Consider the following 14,022-nt stretch of genomic DNA (forward strand, 5'->3'; position numbering starts at 1 on the left):
CAAGATAACACTACTCCCTCCCTGCTGATCAAGTCAAAGCTGTCATGTAGACCCCTCTCTGACACCTCCCCTGATCATTATACTCTAACAGTGAGGCACTCTCGTTCACGAGTGCTGAGCTGACAGGACCGGAAAGGAAAGCCGATAGATTAAAATCAAAACGTCGTTAACATGATATCTACGGTCTTTATATTGTGTTTCCTTCATCTCCCAGGAAATAAGGGTGAGAAACACAAGATTACTCCAAAAAGAGTAAGACACTGCACAGCTAATGCTTAATGAGTGTTTGAAATCGTGTCTGCTTTTTCCACAGGTGCCTCTAACAGCAACAGTGTCCTCCAAACACCTTCTTTCATCATTAAGAGAACCGATCAATCTGTTGACAGTGGGATCAACTGTTCACACAGCATGACAAGTTATAATAGCATTCTCTGGTACAAACAAGATGAACACAAAGCGCTAAAGTTCCTTGGATATCTGTTTACGACCACCCCATACCCAGAGGACGACGTGAAAGAAAAAATCAGCTTTGATGGAGATGGCCGCAAACAATCAAGCCTCACCATTTCCAATCTTTTATTAAATGACAGTGGTGTGTATTTCTGTGCTGCCAGTCAGCACAGTGCTGCAGATTCCCCTCAAGTCAATACAAAAACTCTCCTTTAAGTGTCTGCCAGACAAACAAGATGTTGAGTCTCCTGAACACCTGCAGCCAGCCTCCATCTAAACCGAGCCCTAGAAGATTTTATCGGCTGTTTTGACACAGTGTTGACCTCTTCTGACACTACACTGTTTGTGACGTATGAAATAAAGTTTATTTTAGCAATTTAGTTTGGTATTTTTGCTTGAAAAATAACTTAAACAATTACTCGATGATCAAACGTAATTTCTTTTCTGTTGATCAACTAATCGTTTCAGATATTCTAAAGAATAGTGCACACATGAACTAAGTGCTAAATACACTATTACATCATGGGACAATTAAATTTTCAACAAAAGCCTGATATAAAGAAAATGAATAAATGAAGTATAGATAGACAAAGTAGTTGCAGGTTTTATTTTTATGTGTCTGTGGTCAGTATGTTAAACTTGAAATAACCATCACTTACTGACACCTGCAGTATTTTTCACACCTGCAGGGGAGACAAACCTCAGACAATAAAAGTTAAAGACTTCCATTTCCATAGATTACAATATCAACACAGTGCTGATAAAGTGAAAGCTGTGATGTAGATCACTGACACCTCCCCTGTTTGTTATATTGTGACAGTGATGTGCTTTCGTCTACAGGTGCTGAGCTGAAAGGAAAGCCAACGCTAAAGTCTGACTAATAAACGTCTTTAACATGATATCTATGGTCTTTATATTGTGCTTCCTTCATCTGCCGGTGAATAAGGGTGAGTATTCCAACAGAGTAAGACACTGCACAGCTAATGCTTAATGAGTGTTTGAAATCGTGTCTGCTTTTTCCACAGGTGCCTCTAACAGCAACAGTGTCCTCCAAACACCTCCTTTCATCATTAAGAGAACCGATCAATCTGTTGACAGTGGGATCAACTGTTCACACAGCATAACAAGTTATCAGCAGATTCTCTGGTACAAACAAGATGAACACAAAGCGCTAAAGTTCCTTGGATATCTGTTTACGACCACCCCATACCCAGAGGACGATGTGAAAGAAAAAATCAGCTTTGATGGAGATGGCCGCAAACAATCAAGCCTCACCATTTCCAATCTGTTATTAAATGACAGTGGTGTGTATTTCTGTGCTGCCAGTCAGCACAGTGCTGCAGATTCCCCTCAAGTCAATACAAAAACTCTCCTTTAAGTGTCTGCCAGACAAACAAGATGTTGAGTCTCCTGAACACCTGCAGCCAGCCTCCAGCTAAACCGAGCCCTAGAAGATTTTATCGGCTGTTTTGACACAGTGTTGACCTCTTCTGACACTACACTGTTTGTGACGTATGAAATAAAGTTTATTTTAGCAATTTACTAGTCTCTAATATGGTTGTGAACGTTTCTCATTAACAACAGGAATAATAAAACTTAAAAGTTGAGTGAACTGAAGAGTGTTGGATCTGAAACTGCCAGCCTCATGCAGTCGCTTTCAGGTTTAGAAGAAAGAAACTTCCCTGTCATTTTATTTTATATATATAGTTGATGTAATCCTTGGACATGCAAAACATAATATTTGTGATATTGATTGATCGATTCTTGAACTACAGAGAGCTGATAAAAGCCAGACATCCAAACTATTCTGGTTCCTACAGTCTGTTTCAGGCCTACCTTTTGGTAAAAAAAGAATTGCATAATCAGATTTGATCGTGACGTTTACTGTCGTGCCAGTACAGAAATATCTTCCATATTCTGTTTTAAAGATCACAAAACACATCACATCATAAAATCTGTCTTCCTCAGCCTCGTCAGTGTTACCCATCCGAATTACAGGTAACATTCATGACAGTGATGAACTGTAGGGGGACCTACACTACCATTTATACTCCCAACTATACAAGTGTAATGCAGTGACACTCCCACCTGCAACTCTTCATGTCTCTGTAACTATGATACCCTGGCAGTTTCTGTCTAACAGAACATGGATATCATCATCATCAAACAAGACCTCCTTATATTGTCAGTGTTTTTGCTGTGGACTGCAGGTAATTTACAATAAAATCAACTGTTAATAATTACAGGTTTACATTATTTTATTGTTTCATGTTTTTGCTTTCATTATAATTGATTGTTAGTTTGTTGGAAGTGATCTCGGACAACAACGGAATCCAAAATGCTGAGTAAAAGTTTATAATTGGTAACTTTTACTGTTATACACACAGGTCTTATTGATGGGAATGATGTCACACAGATTGACATACTGTGGAAAGACGAGGGTCAAAATGCAACAATTAACTGCAGCCACACCAAGAATGCTGGCTACAACCAGATGTACTGGTACAGACAGCTACCAGGGGAGAGGATGAAGCAAATAGTTCTCACAACTGCATTCAGCGCTCATGAATATGAAAGTGGCTTCAGTGAGGACAAATTTCCTGCAACGAAGAACGATGCTCAGACTGGATCTTTGACAGTGGAGAAGCTGCTGCCTAACGACAGTGGAGTGTATTTTTGTGCTGTGAGTCAACACATTGATACAGGTGACTTAGACAGCTGCACAAATACCCAACTGTTGGAGTCACAATGAATAAATACAGCTGTATCTTTAATGAACTGTAGAGGGAACTATACACAGATGGTTACACTTATCTTTAGACAAAAATGAAGAAAATATAGACCCTTAACTTTTAATCTTTTGGTTTACATTGAATTTCATATTATTTGGCATGTGTAATATTGCATTATGACTATTATGCTAACCCATTTCTCCCCATGCTCCAGTAACTTTAAAACCTTATTTAAAAATAAAGAAACGTGTAATAACGACACAGTAGCAAAAAAATTGTGATGCCACCTATTTCCTGACAGACCTGAGAAAAATGTATTCCATTTTACTTTCTACTGCATTCACCTTTCTGTTTAAAGTTTCAATTGCATTAGTTTTTTATTATCTCAAATTAAATTAAATTTTTCTCTTTGATTCACGTGTGTTGCGTTTCATTCCTTTTGAATTTGTGTTTTATATTTTCCCCTATCATTTGTCTAGAATTGTTTTGCTGTTTTTGTCAACCCTGAATTCCTTCAATTTGTGTTTCCTACTTTTTCAGACTTTTAAAAACTGTGTGGGGCCCTACTTGATGGTTACTGTATTCTGTGAAAGACTCCAACAAGTAACTGCCTGAATATTGAAAATAAAACATATCTATAAACCACCATCAACTCTGTGTATACTGCCAAAAATGGTGACTAACACCTGGAACCAACCACCCTCAAAAATGGGTTCATCTCACTCTGTTTAATATTCATAAGTTACCAATAAATGTTAAGACACTTTTTTACAAGTTACATGGTAACTGATGCGTACCGCACTGTGTTTTAATATTAGAACTGATCACATGTTAACATTTTTTAGCACTGCTTCATATTGCACCGAAAGCCTGATCTTCCATCATTTTGAAAGATGCATTAAATTCGGCACATCACACCACACATCATCAAACGTGGCTTCCTCAGCTTGTCAGTTTCACTGATTTGGATGTAGGTGGACTTTCATTACCACTTAATATCTACCCAACTACACTTCAAATGGCAATGTAGGTTTTTATACAGCAGCTTACAGGATCAGAGAACGTCACACACTGCAGACACACCTACCTGCAACTCTTCATCTCTCTGCAACTACACTGTCAGATTTATATGAGACTCAGTTTTAGAACATGGACATTATCAAAAACTGTCTGCTCAGCTTGTTCGCATTTGTGTTCTGGATACAAGGTTAGGTAATTTAATATCAGCAAATGTATTTCAGCGATCAAATATTCACTTTCTTATGGTAACTTTTACTGTTATACACACAGGTCTAACTGATGGAAGGGATGTCAACCAGACCTCCATACTGTGGGATAAAACTGGCAACAATGCAACAATCAACTGCAGCCACACCAAGGGTGTTGGCTACAACCAGATGTACTGGTACAGACAGCTACCAGGAGAAGCAATGAAGCTAATAGTCTACACAACACTCGGCATAGAAAATCACGACTTTGGAGATTTCAGCAAAGAGAAATTCTCAGCCACCAAGCCTGACACTGACAGTGGGACATTCACAGTGAAGAATCTGGTGCCTGAAGATAAAGGCTTGTATTTCTGTGCTGTGAGTGAGCACAGTGATACAGACACATGTGAAAGCTAAACAAAAACTTCAGCGTACTGTTGGCACAACTATTACAGTTGTCTCTTGTACTGTAGGGGGACCCCGAGGACCACAAACGGAAGCTAACAGGACTGACACATGTGACACTCCCACCTGCAGATTTTTAGCTCTCCAACTAGCTCTGACAGTTGCACTCTCTGAACTGCAGAACATGGACATTATCAAACATGGCCTCCTCATACTTTTGCTCTGGATTAAAGGTAAGATCTACCTCCTACATTATAGCCTTTAACCTTTGTTAGGTTAACAAGCAAAAGTTCAAAATGATTTTAAATGGTCTACTGTATGAGTTAAAATCTTCACTCGTGGTAACTTAAATTGGTATACACACAGGTCTTATTGCTGATGATGATGTCATCCAGGTTCCCATACTGTGGGAAAAAAAGGGCGACAATGCAACAATAAACTGCAGCCACACCAAGGATGCTGGCTACAACCAGATGTACTGGTACAGACAGCTGCCGGGAGAAGCAGTGAAACAAATAGTGTTCACTACAGCAAACACCAAACCTGACTTTGAAGCAGACTTCAAAGATGAGAGATTTGGAGCCACCAAGCCTGACGCTCACAGTGGGACATTCACAGTGAAGAATCTGGTGCCAGAAGATAAAGGCTTGTATTTCTGTGCTGTGAGTGAGCACAGTGATACAGACACATGTGAAAGCTGAACAAAAACCCCAGCGCACTTTTACTAACTGTATGTATCTGCTCTACTGTAGGGGACCTCAAGTACAACCACAGATCATCACATAATACAGCGACACGCCCACCTGCATCTCTTCATATCTCTGTTGTAACGTCACACAGACTGACAGTGACTCTGGTCCCCAAGTTCATTTTGCTCAGAACACAATAATGATCACAGCTGGTCTGATCAAACTCTCTGCAGCTCTGCTCTGTATTACAGGTACTGTACATTACGAGGCTGAGCACTGAGAGGAGAAGCCGTTACTTCATCGTTAAATTCATACTAATGATTTTATGTTGTTGAGGAGTTGTCGGTGGTCCTGTAACATGATGTGATTTTTGACCTCAACAGGTCTAACAGATGGGAGTGATGTCAATCAGACCCCCGTGCTGTGGGGGGACGAGGGTCAGTCTGCCACAATGAACTGCAGTCACACTAAGGACATCTCATATCAACAGATGTACTGGTACAGACAGCTACCAGGGGAGAGGATGAAGCAAATAGTTCTCACAACTACAACTCCCCCACATGAATATGAAAGTGGCTTCAGTGAGGACAAATTTCCTGCAACGAAGAACAATGCTCAGACTGGATCTTTGACAGTGGAGAAGCTGCTGCCTGAGGACAGTGGAGTGTATTTTTGTGCTGTGAGTCAACACAGTGATACAGGTGACTTAGACAGCTGCACAAATACACAACTGTTGGTGTCACAGAGAATAGAAGACATCAGTGTCTTTAATTGTCTGTAGGGGGAGCTCAAGACCTTAAATGTGGTTCACAGTAAATGTGAAATGATGGGCAATGATGTCACACCATGGACTCCATACTACTGAACATGTTTCCTGACATTTGTAGAATCCAAATCAGTGCTGATTTAATTAATTGCATTCATTTTGAATTCCAGTAAACTTTTATACACACCCTCTTGAATTTTGAATTATGTTTCTCTTTATTTTCAGTAGAAATCTTTTTGATTTGCCTTTGTGACTCTTTATCATGTTTCCTACTTTTCAATCATTGCAGAACTGCTTTGAAACCCAGTTGATGGTTAAAATGACTGTACTGTATTCTGTGATAGACAACTGCCTGAATCTAGAATCAAAAAACATTTTATCTTATACACGACCATCATCTCTGTGTTTAAAGAGAGTGACTTTCACCTGGAAGCAACAGGAGCCAAGCACTATCAAAAATGTTCCATTGCATTCATGTTTTCTGACAACCAGCAAACGCTAATTAAGACAAATGTAGACAGACTGACTGTTAATTGACAAGTATCAGTGTGTTGTAATGGATGATGTAATGCTGATATCAGCTGCTGTGTTGAATGTCTCACTGTAGCTGTTATCCGTCTGTACAGCAGATCAAAATTATCTCAGCCCTCACCTTCACCATTTCTGTTCTGTGCTGCAGGTATTATACCAACATCTTTGAATTTGTTTGGATCTCAGATAAGTGATGTATAATTGTAATTCAATGAGCTGCTTGAGTTACTGTATTCACGTCCATCACAGAGACACACTGATAAAATGGAAAAACAACATGAGATACAGCATGAAAAAGACAAAAATAACTTTAACACTAAATTACAAAGCCTTGTTAAGACACATATTTTGAGTTTGCTCTACTGTTAACAGGACATGAAACTACTGAAATAAAGAACATGCAAAACTCAATGCAGCTGTGTTCAGAACACAGTTTATATATATATATATATATATATATATATATATATATATATATATATATATATATTAGGCTGAAGTTAAGTTTCAAACCCGTTGTTAAAAAAATATATTACAACTTCTGTTACACTTTAGTTTGGTTTTATCTGGGGTTGTAAATGACTACCTCTTTCATTATTATTATTAATCAATCAATTAATTACTTTTTCGATTAATTAATTAGTTGATACGATGTCAGAAAATAGTTAAAAAATCACCAATCAGTCCCCAGAGCCCAAGGTGACACCTTTTATTTGCCCAAAACATATTCAAGTTACACTGATATAAAATTAAATATGAAAACAGCAGACATTCCTCACATTTCAGAAGAGGGAACCAGCAAATGTTTGTTTTTTTTGTCCTAATTAATGATTTTGCTTATCAGAACTGGAGTTGATTAATTCTCTGCTGATAAACGAATTGATTAATACCATATAAAATACATTTTCACAAGGAAGGTGTCTTAACATAATCAAAATCTCTGTCTCCTCCCCTCTAAGCTGATCCCATAACGTCTGTTCAGTCTGTCAGTCAATGCAGAAACTGAGAGGATGATAAAGACATCATGATCAGAAACCTCAACAGGATCACTCTGCTGCTTCTGGCTCTCCTGTACGTTTGAATTGAAACTGTTTGCTAAAAGTTAGATTGTTTGCAACCAATTGTGTTTTCTCAATGTTTTTCTTTTTAACTGCAGGTCGTTCACTGAACACTAAAGTCCATCAGGTTCCATCATCAATATTAGGAAGTCCTCATGGTTCAGCAACAATCAGCTGCAACCATTCAATCAGCTCATACAATGTAATATTGTCGTACCAGCAGCCAATGGGCGAATCTGGCTTTAAACTCGTTGGATATATTCATAATACTAAGTCCTTAAGGATCCATCCGAACAGCTTTTCAATGTGACTGGAGATGGCTTGGCGAAATCTCAACTTCATGTACTAAAACTCAGACAGCCAGAAGACAGCGGCATGTATTACTGTGCCGCTAGTAAGCAGAGTGACTCAATTTCACTCTCACCTCTACAAAAACCCTCTCTGATAATCAGCCACATAAATTCACACTGACAAAGAGAGACACCTGCATCTAACTGCAGCCTGTGGCAGGAAATCATCACTGATATCAACCTTAAAACAGTCTTTTCCTGTGCTAACCAACACAGCAGGATACTGTATAAATCCACTGATGAAGACATGTGACGGTCCATAATGTCGACCCCTCCTCCTCCTCCTCCTCTTCTTTTACATCCAGGCAGCTCTATTCAGTCACTATTATAGATTTCTTTTTATCTGCTTTAGGATCATGATTAGACTCCTCATACATTTAGCAGCTCTGCCGTTCTGTTTAACAGGTAATATTACATTAACTTAATAAACTAACTAAAAAATTGATCTAAATCTTTTTAGTGAAGTTTATGTTCGTCACTAATGCTGTTTGTTTTAATTGTCTCTTGCAGAACTCTCAAAAAACAGTGTTCATCAGACTCCCACTGTCCTGATCAAACATCCTGGAGAAGAAGTCGTGATTAACTGCAGCCATTCAAACCCAAATTTTAATATGATCCAGTGGTATAAACAGTCTTCAGGGAAAAATGATATGGCTCTAATTGGCTATGCACGATTCTCTTCTCTAGTTGTTGAAGACCAATTCAAAGACACTTATAATGTGACTGGTGATGGGGGAAGTCTGGCATTTTTTCATATTGCAAAGTTGAGTCGATCCGAGGACAGCGCAGTGTATTTCTGTGCTGCCAGTAAAGCACAGTGCTACACAAAGCCTCAGGCTTCAACAAAAACCTTCACTGATGCAGCCAGTTCCACAATCACAATCATTCACCCGCTGATTACCACATGAACGACAAATAAACCACATTGTGAATGACTGATATCAGACAGCCGGCTCACTATGAGACAGCTAGATTCTTTTTTTATCCATTAGGGTGCAGTGTTTCTCCACAGATCATTGGACATGTGATCATTTCTTTTTGACAAAATGTATCTGGGAAAACAATACAAATAAATGAAAATTAACTTTTCTATCCACGTATTAGTTGTTTTTTGTGTTTTTGTTTTTTTACAATAAAGTGACAATGAGCACATGTACAACCAGAGAATCAAAGAATTGAGGTATTAAAGTAATGAAAGGACAGTTTTCTTCCCAGTTCCTATCAAAGTTGAACTTCCATTTCTGAGGACTCATCCTTAATTTCTGTGATTGTTTATTGTGTTTTGTGTTTTGTTTTTGTTGAATGCTTTTCAATAGGTTAATCTCCAAGTGACCAAATCTACCAGACTCCAGTCCACACACCAGTGGCGTGTAGTGGTAGTTGACATGATGGTTATAATATTTAGTGAAGGAGGATGCACTATGACACCACCCACTTAATGACCTCATGTTGATTTGCTGATAGGAGGGTTTACTCAAAGAGGAGGTTGGCAATGATCAGTATAACTGCTGATACACTGAAGAAAACACAATGATTTAAAGCAACAAGATTATGATCTTATATTCTTCAATATAACCAAACACACAAAATGATCATCTTATTCCTAAGCATTACTTTTAACACAATTCTGGTTTCAGGTAACGTCATCAAAATGATTTAAAATGTTCTTTTTCAAGTTTTCAACAAAATCTGTTGATAGATTTGCTTGTGTACAGCCAGTCTCCTATACTGCTGCTGCTTCAGCCGTGTTTCTGCATTATATTACATTTTATATTAATCAGTTTCTCAATTCACCAGTGTTTATGCTCATAATGTATTTTGTCTTATTCTTTGTTAATCCTTTTTCAACAGGTTCCTCTCTCAGCGACAAAGTCTACCAGACTCCAGCTGACATGTACAAGACTCCAGAAGAAACAGCCACAATCAGCTGTTCACACAGTAGTGATAACTACAACCAAATCCTTTGGTACAAGCAAATGGAGAACAGACAGCTCCAGTTCCTGGGATACATGTTAGTAAAAAGTGGAACACCAGAGACTGGAGTGAATGTGACGATAGAGGGAAATGCAAACAAAGACCAGAACTGCACATTAACAATTAAAGGACTCAGCCTGAGCAGCAGTGCAGTGTACTTCTGTGCTGCTAGATTACACAGTGCTACATATCGCTGCTCCTCAGTACAAAAACCTCCCCATCACATTTTTCATCTCTGTATAACAGCTCACAGCCCCTTACACCTGTGTTCCCTCCTCAGTATGTCATTACTCAGATCTTTATACTGAGCCAGGGGTGTGTAAGTGGTAGTTAACATGAGAGTTATAATTTTTAGAAGAACAGGATGCACAATGACACCGCCCACAATGACTTGGGAGGGTTTACTCAAAAAGAAGATAGGAAATACTCAGTATAACTGTTTCATTCATTGCAACGACAAATTGATGATCGTATTTTTGTCAAAATAACCGAACACTCAGACAAAACACACAAAATGATCATCTTATTCCTTTGCATTACTTTTAACACAATTCTGGTTTTAGGTAATGTCATCAAAATTATTTAAAATATTCTTTTTCAAGTTTTCAAAAAAAACTGTTGATAGATTTGCTTGTGTACAGCCAGTCTCCCATACTGCTGCTATTTCAGCCGTGTTTCTGCATTACATTACATTTTATATTAATCAGTTTCTCAATTCACGAGTGTTTATGCTCATGATGTATTTTGTCTGATGCTTTGTTGATCCTTTTTCAACAGGTTCCTCTCTCAGCGACAAAATCTACCAGACTCCAGCTGACATGTACAAGACTCCAGAAGAAACAGCCACAATCAGCTGTTCACACAGTATTGACAGCTACAACCGAATCCTCTGGTACAAGCAATTAAAGAATAGCCAACTACGGTTCCTGGGATACATGTTAGCAAACAGTGGAACACCAGAGACTGGAGTGAATGTGACGATAGAGGGAAATGCAAACAAAGACCAGAACTGCACATTAAAAATTGAGCAACTCAGCCTGAGTAGCAGTGCAGTGTACTTCTGTGCTGCTAGTTTACACAATGCTACATATCGCTGCTCCTAAGTACAAAAACCTCATCACACCTTTTTGATCTCTGTACTTCAGCTCACAGCCCCTTACACCTGTGTTCCCTCTCTCTGTATGTGGCAGTATATCTTTAATCAGACCTTTATACTGAGCCAGTGGCATGTAGTGGTAGTTGACATGATGGTTATAATAATTTAGAGGAGGAGGATGCACTATGACACCACCCACCTAATGACCTCATGTTGATTTGCTGATAGGAGGGTTTACTCAAAGAGAAGGTTGGAAATGATCAGTATAACTGCTGATACACTGAAGAAAACACAATGATTCAGAGCAACAAGATTATGATTTTATATTCTTCAATATAACCAAACACACAAAATGATCATCTTATTCCTAAGCATTACTTTTAACGCAATTCTGGTTTCAGGTAATGTCAGCAAAATTTTAAATTTTGAATTTTCTTTTTCCAATTAAACAAAATCTGTTGATAGATTTGCTTGTGTACAGCCAGTCTCCTATACTGCTGCTACTTCAGCTGTGTTTCTGCATTATATTACATTTTATATTAATCAGTTTCTCAATTCACCAGTGTTTATGCTCATGATGTATTTTGTCTGATGCTTTGTTGATCCTTTTTCAACAGGTTCCTCTCTCAGCGACAAAGTCTACCAGACTCCAGCTGACATGTACAAGACTCCAGAAGGAACAGCCACAATCAGCTGTTCACACAGTATTGACAGCTACAACCGAATCCTATGGTACAAGCAAATGGAGAACAGACAGCTCCAGTTCCTGGGATACATGTATAAAAACAACGAAAACCCAGAGACTGGAGTGGCTGTAAAGATGGATGGGAGTGCAGATAAAGACCAGAACTGCACATTAACAATTAAAGGACTCAGCCTGAGCAGCAGTGCAGTGTACTTCTGTGCTGCTAGTTTACACAGTGCTACATATCGCTGCTCCTCAGTACAAAAACCTCATCACACATTTTTCATCTCTGTATAACAGCTCACAGCCCCTTACACCTGTGTTCCCTCCTCAGTATGTCATTACTCAGATCTTTATACTGAGCCAGAGGTGTGTAAGTGGTAGTTAACATGAGAGTTATAATTTTTAGAAGAACAGGATGCACAATGACACCGCCCACAATGACTTGGGAGGGTTTACTCAAAAAGAAGATAGGAAATACTCAGTATAACTGTTTCATTCATTGCAACGACAAATTGATGATCGTATTTTTGTCAAAATAACCAAACACTCAGACAAAACACAAAATGATCATCTTATTCCTTTGCATTACTTTTAACTCTATTCTGGTTTCAGGTAATGTCATCGAAATTGCTGCTTCAGCTGCATTTTTGCATTATTTTACATTTTATATTAATCAGTTTCTCAATTCACCAGTGTTTATGCTCATGATGTATTTTGTCTGATGCTTTGTTGATCCATTTTCAACAGGTTCCTCTCTCAGTGACCAAGTCTACCAGACTCCAGCTGACATGTACAAGACTCCAGAAGGAACAGCCACAATCAGCTGTTCACACAGTATTCAGAACTACAACCGAATCCTCTGGTACAAGCAAATGGAGAACAGACAGCTCCAGCTCCTGGGATACATGTTAGCAAACAGTGGAACACCAGAGACTGGAGTGAATGTGACGATAGAGGGAAATGCAAACAAAGGCCAGAACTGCACATTAAAAATTGAGCAACTCAGCCTGAGCAGCAGTGCAGTGTACTTCTGTGCAGCTAGTTTACACAGTGCTACATATCGCTGCTCCTCAGTACAAAAACCTCATCACACCTTTTTGATCTCTGTACTTCAGCTCACAGCCCTTTGCACCTGTGTTCCCTCTCTCTGTAGGTGGCAGTATATCTTTAATCAGACCTTTATACTGAGCCAGTGGCATGTAGTGGTAGTTGACATGATGGTTATAATAATTTAGAGGAGGAGGATGCACTATGACACCACCCACCTAATGACCTCATGTTGATTTGCTGATAGGAGGGTTTACTCAAAGCGGAGGTTGGAAATGATCAGTATAACTGCTGATACACTGAAGAAAACACAAGATTTAAAGCAACAAGATTATGATCTTATATTCTTCAATATAACCAAACACACAAAATGATCATCTTATTCCTAAGCATTACTTTTAACACAATTCTGGTTTCAGGTAACGTCATCAATATTATTTAAAATGTTCTTTTTCAAGTTTTCAACAAAATCTGTTGATAGATTTGCTTGTGTACAGCCAGTCTCCTATGCTGCTGCTGCTTCAGCTGTGTTTCTGCATTATATTACATTTTATATTAATCAGTTTCTCAATTCACCAGTGTTTATGCTCATGATACATTTTGTCTGATGCTTTGTTAATCCTTTTTCAACAGGTTCCTCTCTCAGCGACAAAGTCTACCAGACTCCAGCTGACATGTACAAGACTCCTAAAGAAACAGCCACAATCAGCTGTTCACACAGTATTGACAGCTACAACCGAATCTTCTGGAATGGAGAACAAACAGATGCAGCTCCTGGGATACATGAATGTAAATGATGAATATCCTGAAGTTGGAGATGTGAAGATAGAAGGGAGTGCAAACAAAGACCAGAACTGCACATTAACAATTAAAGGACTCAGCATGAGCAGCAGTGCAGTGTACTTCTGTGCTGCTAGTTTACACAGTGCTACATATCGCTGCTCCCCAGTGCAAAAACTTCCCCGTCACACACTTTTCATCTCTGTATCACAGCTCACAGCCCCTTGCACCTGTATTAACCCATTCTA

General features: G+C 38.8%; 2 long non-coding RNA genes and 5 gene segments (V, D, J or C); all 7 read left to right on the top strand.

The window, feature by feature from the left end:
- Window positions 1-501: 501 nt before the first annotated feature.
- LOC122862190 lies at window positions 502-1,547 on the top strand. Its single transcript, XR_006374644.1, has 3 exons — window positions 502-592; window positions 1,291-1,397; window positions 1,476-1,547. It is a non-coding gene; the product is annotated as an uncharacterized LOC122862190 (long non-coding RNA).
- Window positions 1,548-2,540: 993 nt separating this feature from the next.
- LOC122862182 lies at window positions 2,541-3,595 on the top strand. The segment is given in 2 exon segments: window positions 2,541-2,660; window positions 2,838-3,595. Coding segments are annotated over 2 exon segments (429 nt in total).
- Window positions 3,596-4,319: 724 nt separating this feature from the next.
- On the top strand, window positions 4,320-4,837 carry LOC122862184. The segment is given in 2 exon segments: window positions 4,320-4,389; window positions 4,473-4,837. Coding segments are annotated over 2 exon segments (393 nt in total).
- A 124-nt stretch (window positions 4,838-4,961) lies between these two features.
- LOC122862239 lies at window positions 4,962-5,496 on the top strand. The segment is given in 2 exon segments: window positions 4,962-5,028; window positions 5,162-5,496. Coding segments are annotated over 2 exon segments (384 nt in total).
- A 114-nt stretch (window positions 5,497-5,610) lies between these two features.
- LOC122862181 lies at window positions 5,611-6,431 on the top strand. The segment is given in 2 exon segments: window positions 5,611-5,735; window positions 5,868-6,431. Coding segments are annotated over 2 exon segments (450 nt in total).
- Window positions 6,432-11,496: 5,065 nt separating this feature from the next.
- Window positions 11,497-12,491, top strand: LOC122862183. The segment is given in 2 exon segments: window positions 11,497-11,660; window positions 11,877-12,491. Coding segments are annotated over 2 exon segments (414 nt in total).
- A 777-nt stretch (window positions 12,492-13,268) lies between these two features.
- Window positions 13,269-13,679, top strand: LOC122862189. Its single transcript, XR_006374643.1, has 2 exons — window positions 13,269-13,413; window positions 13,628-13,679. It is a non-coding gene; the product is annotated as an uncharacterized LOC122862189 (long non-coding RNA).
- Window positions 13,680-14,022: the final 343 nt, after the last annotated feature.

The sequence above is a fragment of the Siniperca chuatsi genome, linkage group LG15 (genome assembly GCF_020085105.1).
Source record: "Siniperca chuatsi isolate FFG_IHB_CAS linkage group LG15, ASM2008510v1, whole genome shotgun sequence".
In the NCBI taxonomy this organism is placed as follows: domain Eukaryota; kingdom Metazoa; phylum Chordata; class Actinopteri; order Centrarchiformes; family Sinipercidae; genus Siniperca; species Siniperca chuatsi.